General features: G+C 41.7%; 1 protein-coding gene across 2 annotated transcripts in view; it reads left to right on the top strand.

The window, feature by feature from the left end:
* The first annotated feature begins 11,019 nt into the window (after positions 1-11,019).
* ATP1B3 (ATPase Na+/K+ transporting subunit beta 3) overlaps positions 11,020-11,636 on the top strand; it is a 43,198-nt gene continuing 42,581 nt past the window's right edge. For both annotated transcript variants that reach the window (XM_053929289.1, XM_024556408.4), the window contains exon 1: positions 11,020-11,402. In XM_053929289.1, the coding sequence (XP_053785264.1) occupies positions 11,294-11,402 (109 nt within the window). In that variant the 5' untranslated portion in view covers positions 11,020-11,293. The remainder of the gene's footprint in view (positions 11,403-11,636) is intronic.

Below are 11,636 nucleotides of genomic sequence, written 5' to 3'. Positions count from 1 at the left end.
CCAGAGTCTACACTAGGAGGATCGGAGCATCCTGTTGAACACCAAAACGTTGTTCCCTCTAGAAAAGAAAATGTCAGTGGATCCTCATGGTCCACAGATTTAGCAAGCCAGGAAGAGAGAGAGAACACGCGCTGTACTTAGCACCGGCCCACGGTGCAATCACCGGGGCCTCCCTCTCCTCATGATATCCTAGATGTGGAGCAACTCACTTAGTTACTTCAGAAGGTTTTGTAAGCAGGGCACGCACAATGGAAGCATGGTTGAAACGTTTCAGTTGTGCTCTCTCTCATTTTCTGTATGTGTTTTCCCAAAGGCTGCTTTCTCAAAGGGAGCCTGGGGAGACGCTTAATCAGCGGTTATCACTCTTGCTGCTTCCTGCTCAGTCAGTGGAAACATCCAAAAGACATGAACAATTCCTGTTCCCTCCTATACTATATAACCCACACGCTACAGAGGTTAAGTTTTTGGACTTAACTCCACCCAGGACTTAGGTGGCATTTAGGAACCTAAGTCCAACCACTAAATGCTGTAACTTCTCCTCCCTGCAATTTAGGTAAAGGGTTACCTCTCCCAAGAAGTGTGCTTATCTTTCCTTGGCCATTCAGAAAAGCAAGAATATGTTTTTGAATGTCTCTGTCAATTCATAATATTGTAAATGTTTTTTAAAAAATATTTTGTTTATTTATTTTTAGAGAGAGGGGAGAACCAGAGGGGAAGATACATCAGTGTAAGAGAGAAACATCGATTGGTTGCTTCTCTTTTGTGCCCCGACCCGGGGCTGAACCTGCAACCCTGGCACGTGGCCTGACCAGGAATCAAACCAGTGACCTTCCGCCTTGTGCAACAATCCCCAACCGAGCCACACCTGTCAGGGTTCATTATAAATCTTACATCCAGAAGTGAATCATTTGTATATCTTAGTGATCATGTAGTCCAAGGGTTCTCAACCTGGGCTTGTGAATGGGCTTGGAGGGAGCTGGATTTGAACCTGGAACTATGTAGGCTCAGAAGTTTCTCAAAACAAATCCTATGGTAGTGGAACCAATAAATGGAAAGCAAGAATCCAGGATTTATTTACTTTATATGGACCCTGGGTGAAACTTTTCCCAAAGGTTGACCTCTGGACTTTAAGCTATGTTCTCCTGGAAATTCTCTTTATTAAATCAATTTGAGTTTGTTTTCTGTTTCTTGCTACAGAAAGATTTTTTAGGTAACATAAGCTTCTATGACATTCAGGAAATTGAAACACAATATATAGTTACAGAGATTCCTGAAATCCCAAACCAATATTTAACCAAAAGACCATTTTCCTCATGATATCCCCAATAAGGCAGAGTTGGATAGTTGTACACAATACCTTAGAGATGATGAATTTGTGCAAAAGTAATTCAGCTGTGGTCATACAGTGAGTCGGTTGCGACACAGTTATTTCAAGGAACTTCAGTCCCCACGCCCCTGGAGACATTGTCAAGTCTCTTAGGAAATTATGTTGAGACATTGCCTAAAGTGACACTTAAATTTTCCCCCATGTTCCTCTTAGATTGGGACAGGAGTTCCTGCTTAAAAGAACACAGTCACTTTTCTGACACGGTTTCCACTAAAAACAAAACATCGAACTGAAAGGAAAAGAGATTTTTTTACATACATAATGTCAGTTATTCATTAATACTATCAGATAATGCGACCCTGGCAACGAGAACATTGGATTCAAGTTCTGAATTGCTCCAACTTTGCCCTGGGAGTTATGTTGCAAACACACCAGAAACCCGCAGCTTATTTGAATAGAAGGAAATGAGTCCTAAACACCATGTGTGAGATATCTTTGTTCAGAGAAAGATGGAATAGGGAAAGATAGGACCCACTGTTCTTTTAGACCACTGTTTCTTTCTTCATAGAAGGATGCCCTACGCTTCAGGATATGGAAAGTATTTTGTTTACTATCATTATTCCTGACCTCTGAGGGGCAACATTTTTTTATTTATAGAATTTCTGGCAAATCGATCTAAGCTTACAAATCCCGTTTTAAACTAATTTGTGGGTTGTTTTCTTCTCTCTTTTTCAACACTGATTATTTTAATGGTGAATTTCTGAGTCAAAAAAAAACTCCACTCTGTATAAAAGAAAGAATGCTTCACCAGGAGCTGAGCACTCTGTAGTCACTTTACGTATCTCATTAACTTTCTGTGTCGACTGAATTTCTCAGGCTTTCTAGGCCTCTGTGAACAGAGGGACTTGGACCAGCTCAGCTGATCTCCATTCTCCCTTCCCCAGAGATATAGAAGTCTATGAACAATACGATTATCTTACTGCAATATCAAGAACTATCATTTGAAACTACACGTTTTCCATGTCTATAGATTTTAGTTCATGTAACGATCAGAAATAAATTGTCAGGTTTAGAATGACAATACTCATGAAGGACTCTTGATTAGGAAATCAAATACCTCACCTTTATCGGGAGCATATGAGTTTTAGTTTTTTTAAAAAAGGCTCAGAGCAAGCTTCTGAGATTCAGATACTATCAAGGTTTGCTGTACAATAATGACTGTGTGGGACATTATTTTTAAGTTCTTTGCCCTTGTACAAGGAAATTCTTTTTGGTCCCTCTTTAGTTAGTGTCCATCATGAAAGATTAGGAAAATTAGAGTATGGATTACTTCAACATATTACATGTCCAAGGGGCCAGATTATGTAATGGATGGCTTCACGTGACACCTTTTTAGTTTCACATTTGAATTAAATTAGTAGGTAGCTTTCTTACACACATACTGAACAAAAGTATACCAAGACTCACTGGAGACTGATGGCTTAGCCCTTTCTATGATTGAAAATAGTTTTGTAGGAAAAGGGGGTGGAGTGGGGGAGGTAGAAGAGGGTAAAGGGGGGATAAATGGTGCTGAAAAGAGACTTGACTTTGGGTGGTGAACACACAATACAATATACAGATAATGTATTACAGAATTGGACACGTGAAACCTATATGATATTATTAACCAATATCACCCCCAACGAATTCAATAAATAAAAAGAAGCCTCTCCCAAGAAGTGTGCTTATCTTTCCTCGGCCATTCAGAAAAGCAAGAATATGTTTTGTCCTTGGCAATTCAGAAAAATATGTTTCCTTGGCCATTCAGAAAAGCAAGAAGTTTTGTGTTTTTGACAGAGCTCGGTGAAGTTTAAAACTTTTTAGTTAAATTAAATATAAAAATCAACACAAAAAACTAAGTGTATGGTGTACGAAAGGCCATAATTGTGGGTTTTTTTTGTTTCATTTGCACTTTTTTAGTGAAAAAGGCATGTGTTATGTAAAACCATATGAAATTGTTATCTTCGTTTATTTTCACTTAATACTTTGTAACTAATTTATTTAAATGTTTGTACCGTGTTACTGAAGAATTTAAGTCCTCCTTTAAAAAGGAAAAAAAAGAAGTTTGCAGTTGGGATTTGTGGGTGTCAGAGTTTATAATAGGAGGAACTAGTTATACACTAATTTTTTTTCCTCCAACCATTTAATTTAAACTACCAAAGTAGTACAACAGGTAAATAGTTTTAAAAAGTCAAAAAATACAAAATGGTCCTGGCTGGCGTGGCTCAGTGGATTGAGTGCCAGCCTGACAACCCAAGGGGCGCTGGTTCAATTCCCAACTGGGGCGCGTGTCTAGATTGTGGGCCAGATCCCTAGTTGGGGGCATGCGGGAGGCAACCAACCAACGTATCTCTCGGGCATCGATGTTTCTCTCCCTCTCTTTCTCCTTTCCTTCCCTCCTCTCTAAAAATAAATAAATAAAATCTTAAAAAAAAAAAAAAACCCAAAAAGCAAATGGACTAAAAGTGAAAAGTACACATATTCTGTCTCCCATTCCACTGGAGGGAAAAAAAATGTGACCTTCGTCAGACTCCCAAGTGGCAATCACTTTAAATCCTTCCTAGCTTTATTTCATTTGGACACTGCGTCCCCCAAAATTCATAGGTTGAAACCTACCCTCCAATGTGATGTTTTAGGATCTGGGGACTTTGGGAAGTGATTAGGTGATCCGTGCCCTTATCAAAGAGCAACCAGAGAGATCCCTTCCCCTCTTTGGCCGTGTGAGGATACAGCCAGCCGTCTGCAGGAGCACTCTCACTCCCCCATGCTGGCGGCACCCTGATCTTGGACTTCCAGCCTCCAGAACTGCGGATACAAATTTCTGTTGTTTATAAACCACCTAGTTTATGGTATTTGTTATACCATCCCAAAGCAACTAAGTAACTCTCTTCTTAACTCTTAACTAATTTGCCTACCTACCTGTTTTGTTTTGTTTTTAATGTTGGCGTTAAATACTATTAACTCCCTGCTAAGGAAGATGACTGATGAGCTATTTATGTCCTATGTCCCACTTAATCATCCATTTCATATTTTGTTGGTCACAGTATTATTTTAGTATTAATAATACATATGACGCAATCTGTCCAGACAGTATCCAGCCATGCAATATGAAAATAGAGACATTTATTGAAGAAGATAGAAAATACAAGAAACATTGTACATAAGACAATGACACCTCAGTCCCCTTCAAAGCAGGCATTTTGGGACTTCACAGTTCTCTTAATCACCATCAGCTGCCCCGTCATATTTCCTGAATCTCACTGACGATCTGAAATCTCATGCCTTTCAAAGGTGATTTTAGTTTGGGGAAAAGCCAGAAGTCACAAGGCACCAAATCTGGGCTATAGAGGGAATACGTCACCTGGGTGATTTGATGTTTCACCAAAAAAACTGCATGAGATGTGATGCAGGACCAGGCGCATTGTCCTGATGAAGCTGCCAATCACCAGTTGCCCATACCCGAGGCCTTCTGCATCATCCGAATAGTTTCCACAGAGGAATGTTCAATCTTAATGCAAAATTTGATGCAGATTCCTTGCTCTATTCACTTAGTCATTTTGAATGCAGCGGTCACACAGTGGAGTCATCATTGTTCACACATGCGCATTCCAGTCCACTCTCCTTGGCTGCCAGGTTACATCGATGTCATGCAAACCGTTCTCGTTATATTAACAATGGCTGGGCTTTTTCCAGACAGACCTCATGGTACTATTTAGTATTTACTTCACTTTTCTTTCTTTCTTTCTTTTTTAGAAAGTCACTTTTTTTAATTGATTTTTTAGGAGAGCTAGGAAGAGAGGGAGCAACATGGATTTATTGTTCCACTTATTTATGCATTCATTGGTTGCTTCTTGTACGTACCCTGACTGAAGACCAAACCCATACCCTTGGCATATTGGGACAACACTCTAATCAAGTGAGCTTCCCATCCAGGGCTACTTTGTTTTTCTCTGGGTTATATTTATAACTTTAAATAACATGCTTAAACCCACATTTCCAGCTCCACCATCTTTAAACTCTTTAACTCTTGCCATTCTCTTACCTCCTTATTTACAATATGAAATAAAGAACACATCTGCATTTCCTGTCAACCTTCTTCCTTCAACTCTCTCTCCTCCACCCATCTCTCCTCCTGACACCCATCAGCTCCACCTTTACTTCGTGTTGTCGGTCTACAACATTTAAATGTTTTCTGTGAATGGTCCTTCAGTTGATTCTGAGTATTGAAAGCTAATACACTGCCATTACACCACTTTGATTGCATAAATAGTATTCACTGTCGAACAAAACGCATCAGTTAGCACAGAGGAGGTAAATCTATATCACTATCTTTGTGCCAATAGATAAGAATGCTCCAAACATCCAGATCAAGTAATTACCTTTTCAAACCCTTCATTAATTACTCAAAATAACACCACATTTTAGTTTGCTTTATATTTGGAACATAGTTCCTAATGCTTTCAATTGCTTTCCATTTTCCTTTCTAGCAAAAGCATATGCCTTCACATGACTAAATTTATCCAAGATCTTAATCCCTGTCTCTGTGTCACGGAATCAACTTTCTGCATGAAGGCATTCTTGTCCATTCAAAACCAGTTTGCTCCTTTGCTCTGTTACACAGCTGTCATTCTAGAGCTTCCCTTCATTGCATTCCTGGTTTAGAACTAGTGTTTCTCATTCTTGGATTCCTTTTTCTTTTAACTGGTCCATTTTTTTAAAAGATTTTATTTATATATTTTTAGAGAAAGGGAAAGGGAAAGAGAAAGAGATGGAGAGAAACATCAATGAGTGGTTGCCTCTCATTTACCCCCCTACTGGGGAGCTGGCCCACAATCCAGGCATGTGCCCTGACTGGGAATTGAACTGGCGGCCCTTTAGTTTGCAGGCCAGCACTCAATCCACTGAGCTACACCTGCCAGGGCTTAATGGTCCATTCTTAATTGATTTTTTTTTTCAGGAAAGATTAGTGAGCGGTGGAATTTCTGAGTTCTTATATATCTGAACATGTTTTCATTTTACCCTTACAGCCGAGTGACAGCTTGGCTGTGAATGGTACTATGAGCCTTAGAATTCGGCAGGCATTGTGCTTCACTGTATTCTGGCCCTGAGTGTTGTGGATGAGAAGATAGTACCAATCAGATTTCTGTTCTGTTGTAGTTGACCTGTTCTTTGTTCTCTGGAAGCTTTTAGGATCTTAGTATTTGATGTACTATAAGATCACAAGGTAATAGGCCCTGTCTGGTGTAATTCAGTGGATTGAGCATGGGCCTGTGAACCAAAGGGTCCCTGGTTTGATTCCCAGTCAGGGCACATGCCTGAGTTGCGGGCCAGGCCCCCAGTATGGGGCGTGCAAGAGGTAACCACACATTGATGTTTCTCTCACTCCTTCCCTTTCCCTGCTCTCTAAAAATAAATAAATAAAATCTTTTTTAAAAAAAGATCACAAGGTAATAGTTAAGTATGGGTTTGTTTTTATTTTGCTCTTCTTGCAGGAGGTGCATTTGCAGGAGCCGGCACAGACACAGGATCCAGCACAGATGCGGGATCCACCAGCGGGGCAGGAGCAGTTGGAGTCCGTTTCCAGCAGTTTTGAGGTCCAAAGCAAGAGACAAGGCACTTATGCTATTGCAACATGTGATTGGCCAAAGTTTTAAAACAGGTTTTTTATGAAAAATTTCAAAGATACACAAAGTAAACAAAGTATAATAAGCCCTATATACCTATCACCCAACTTTAATAAATATTCACATCCCACCATTCTTGTTTCATCTATACCTCCACCCATTCCTGTAAATTTTACAGCCAAATTATTAATTAAATAATCTTTCATGTTGTGTATCATTTGAATTTATTTTTCATTTAATAAATGATCCTGTTAGATAACATCCACTTTTTCATAAAACACCTAACATAGTGGATCACAGAATTCTAACAACAACCCTGGCTGGTGTGGCTCAGTGGATTGAGCACCGGCCTGGGAACCAAAGGGTCGCCGATTGGATTCTTAGTCAGGGCACACGCCTGGGTTGTGGGCCAGGTCCCCAGTAGGGGGTGCGCAAGAGGCAACCACACATTGATGTTTCTCTGCTTCTCTTCCTCCCTCCCTTCCCCTCTCTAAAAATAAACAAATAAATAAAATCTTAAAAAAAAAGTTATAACAACAAAACCCCTACCATTTACAGAGCCCTTTTCTGTGCCGGATACTGTGCTCATGCTTTACAAAACACCGGTTCATTTAACTTAAGATGACCAGTAATGCCCTTCAATCTGCAAGGGATTTACAGATGCTGTTTGTTAGAAGATTAGTAAATAAAAACAATTTTCAAACCAATGTGTGGAAAAGTACATTTTCTGTGGAGAGGAGTATGTATTCACAGCTGTGTTTCTCAGATACAATAAAATGCCAACACAATTGTAGCTGCTGTGTGTGGGAAAGGACTATTTCTAAGGACATCTTAAATCTATTCTCTGAGGGACAAATAATAGACTTTCAGTGACTCAGTACCATAACACATGATAACACATGAGTTACAATACCGAGTTACAAAGAAGACGCTGCTATTAAGTACTGAATACATTTTTTTCTGTACACATGATTCTAAACTTCAGGAACAAACTAAGAGTTTTAGCAAATTAAGAGTCAAAAATATCTTGTTTATGTCTATAGAAAATAGAAAATGCATTCTGCTGACTGGAGAGTATACTCAATCAACAGCCGACAACTGTTTCTCTCATTCGGCCTCGTTCAGCTTTGTGAAATTTCCCGAGCTCCGCCATCATTCATTGCGGAGGTAGTGGAGGAGATGGGCATTTGAATCCATGTGCTGTTCTCAGGTAGTTTTTGACCATGGGCCAATTACTTAATTTCACTAAACCTGTTTCCTCATTTACAAAAATAGGGAAACAACACCTCCTTCCTTAGGGTATTCGTGAGACTAAGAAAGGAATGATACTAAGTAAGCATACGGGCCTGGGACTTCAGCAGGTATGAATGATTGTTGTTATCATTACAGTGGATTCATAGATGTCCTCTACAGGTAGTGCGGCCAGACTTAGCAAATAAGAATACAGGACATCCAGTTAAATTTGAGTTTCAGATGGGCAAGAATAATCTTTTTAGTCTAAGTATGTCCCAAATATTGCATGGAATATATTTTTACTAAAAAAAATTATACTAAATTTCAACATCTATCTGGCAAAATAATTTCTCTTTTTTTGGAGGAGGCCTCTCACAGGTAACGGCTGAGAGAGAATGTGCAGAGGACAGAGCCACAAAGGATTTTGCTTCCTTAACAATGCCAGGTGTGTCCCTGGGGGGCTCCAATCACCAACCTGTCTGTTAACAACCTAACAAGCTAACCAATCATGCCACAGAGACCACAATAATTTTTTTAAGGGAACTTTAGGACCCCAGCCAGTGTGGCTCAGTTGGTTGGCCATTACCCTGAGAACCAAACCAAACCAAAAGGCCACTGGTTCAATTCCCAACTAGGTCACATGCCTAGGTTGCCAGTTCAGTCTCTAGTTGGGGTGTGTGCAGAAAGCAGCTAGTTGATGTTTCTCTCTCACATTGGTGTTTCTTCCTTTTCTTCTCCCTCCCTTCCCCTCTCTCTAGAATAAAAAATAAAAAATAATTTCTTTAAAGGGAACCTTAGATACAGTCAAATAAACTTGCAGGGAATGAAGCGATGATTAAATTTCATATTAAATTGCTCAGACTTAGTAGTCCACAATCTCCTAACACACTCAGTATTTTCTCTTCCAGGAAAGGTTCAAATATCATATATCAGAAACAAATAGTTCCGATGTTTTGGAGTAGAATAAAAAATTTTCTCCAAACTGAAACCTGTTGGATCTAGTTACTATATTAAACTAGGCATGGGTCTTAAAACTACCGTATTATATTTGTACTTAAATCCTTATTTGGAAAACCACAAAGCACTAAATATGATAATCATATTAATCACCACTAAAAATATACGAACTACAAATCTCTGACAGCATTCAATGTCTCTGAAACACTATTTCATAATGTTCTTGCTTACCATATTTTCTTTGTGTGTGCCAAGTAATTTATTTCTGTGTGCTTGTTATTAGCACAGGCATGCACACATCCAAAATAAATAAAGCAGATGGAGCTTATGTTTTATTCCAAACAGACTCTCTCTTCCCTCTTACCAAAACTAAAAAGCCCATTATCAAACCCCATTATCACCTGTACCAGTACTTTAGCTTTCTTCTAATTTGTAACAGGATTTTTAATGAGGTAAAAATAGTTAACTATGTCCATTCCTAAATTATTTCAATCTTGCATATGAACTAGAGAAAAGCATTGTAGTCTACTTGCATGGTGATTTTCTATTTCTAATACCAATTGCATGCCAGTTTTTACAAAATGCTTCTACAAACCTTTTTATGCCACTGGCTCAAAAAAGTAACTGGATTTTGATTATTCCCTAAGTCGTAATTATAAATTTAGTTTTCCTAAATGCAGGGGGGAAGTCACTTTACAGTATTATATTTTCTCATCTCTTTTCCATTTTGTGGGAGACCTAATTGCTAATTTCTTGCTTTGATAAGCAAAGTGAGCCAGAATTTCATTATCCATTTAGATCTTTGCATTTGCAGGCTGTTGAAACTTCCAGATGGATTATAATGCATCATTTCAAACACGAAAATGTGTGCTACATTTCTTCACTCATAATTTTTTACTTAGTAATAAAACAGAGGCACTGCTCCATTTCTTTTTCCCCAAATGCGCACCTTCTGCCCAAACTCCCACTGACATCTTTTCATGCTGTCCGAGCAGTCTCGGAACACCGTACTCTTCGGCTCCATCTTGTGTAGGAAAAGTAGACTGCACCCTCAGCCCCGACCAAGGGGAGCTTTCACTTACAGCGGAAAAGATGAGAAGCCGGAGAAGTTATTCAGGCATCAACACTAAACGAAGAATTGATTTCCTGTGGATTAAGAATCTCAGTGTCTGGGAAAAACCAGAGGGCTTCTCGTTGAGAGAAACCTTAGGAAAGCATGTACTGTATATTGACTTCCATGATCAGCTCTGGAAAAATATTATACTCCATTTAATTAAGACTGGCATATTTAGAATGAAATTCCCATTCACCCCAGATTCTGGTTAAATCCGTCAAAAGAGCCCAGAACAGACATTCTTTGACCAGCAGTATATGTCTAATACACTGGCCTATCTTTTAGTCACGTCATAGAGCCCAAAGGAGGTCTCTTGGAGACGGTTTGGGAGGTAGCTGGAGAAAGGAAGCTTAAGCCCCCTCTTGGGTGAGGACATCTTAGGCCGAGTGGAGTCCTTTCCGGGCTTTGCTCGTCTGGCGCCGCCGCAGGCAAGGAAGGGAGAGGACCGCTGCCCGCATCATCTCTCCAGACTCCTCTTTCTGAGAAACCTGTGGGTGGGGGACGCCACCTTTTGCTTATTATAAATTTGCTTCTTACTACGTCTTCAGGATTTTTAGAGTTGCTCTGTGAAGCTTCTGCTTCCTTCGACCAGGGTGAAATAAGCCCTGAGCAATCTGCGACCTGGGCAGGGAACTGCGGGGCGGGGAACAGCAGGGCGGGGAGGGGGCGGGCCCAGGCTGTGGGCGGGGCGTCCTCGCCGCCGAAGGCTGCGCCGGGCCGCAGGCGGGAGGCTGGGGTGGCGGCTGTGGCGGCGCGGGTCCAGCGGCGCGGGGATTGGCTGCGGCGGGCGGAGACGTCAGGCCTCCGCGGCCTCAGCGGTAGCCCAGCTCCGCGCGGCGCAGTCGGTTCGAGTGAGCGAGGCAGTGAGGAGGTGTCCTCCGCCGTTCCACCTTCTGCCGCCGACGCCGGGCTGTGCCGCTTGAGCCGGAACGCACCTCCGCGCTCCTCGCCGCCTCCACCCCCGCGGCCGCCGCTCCCCTCGCCGTAGGCGCACACACCATGACGAAGAAAGACAAGAAGTCCTTCAACCAGAGCCTGGCCGAGTGGAAGCTCTTCATCTACAACCCGACCAAAGGAGAGTTCCTGGGACGCACCGCCAAGAGCTGGGGTAAGCAGACTGCCGTGGGGCGCCCGGGGCTGGCTGCGGTCCAGGGGGCGCCCGGCGGGGTCGGATGGGAAAGGAAAAGCGGGAGGCGGCTCCCAGCGCGGGGGGGCCCCCAGGACCCGCCTCCGCCGCCCGCAGCGGTTTTCGACCCGGGCCTCCAGACTCTAATCCGGGCGGCGGCGGAGCGCGGCCCATTCATTTTTCTCGGGGCGGGACGACCGTCGCTCGCGGCGGAGG

The sequence above is a fragment of the Desmodus rotundus genome, chromosome 8 (genome assembly GCF_022682495.2).
Source record: "Desmodus rotundus isolate HL8 chromosome 8, HLdesRot8A.1, whole genome shotgun sequence".
NCBI classification, from domain to species: domain Eukaryota; kingdom Metazoa; phylum Chordata; class Mammalia; order Chiroptera; family Phyllostomidae; genus Desmodus; species Desmodus rotundus.
Note: the sequence above shows the minus strand (reverse complement) of the source record. Positions and strands in the feature narration are given on the sequence as shown.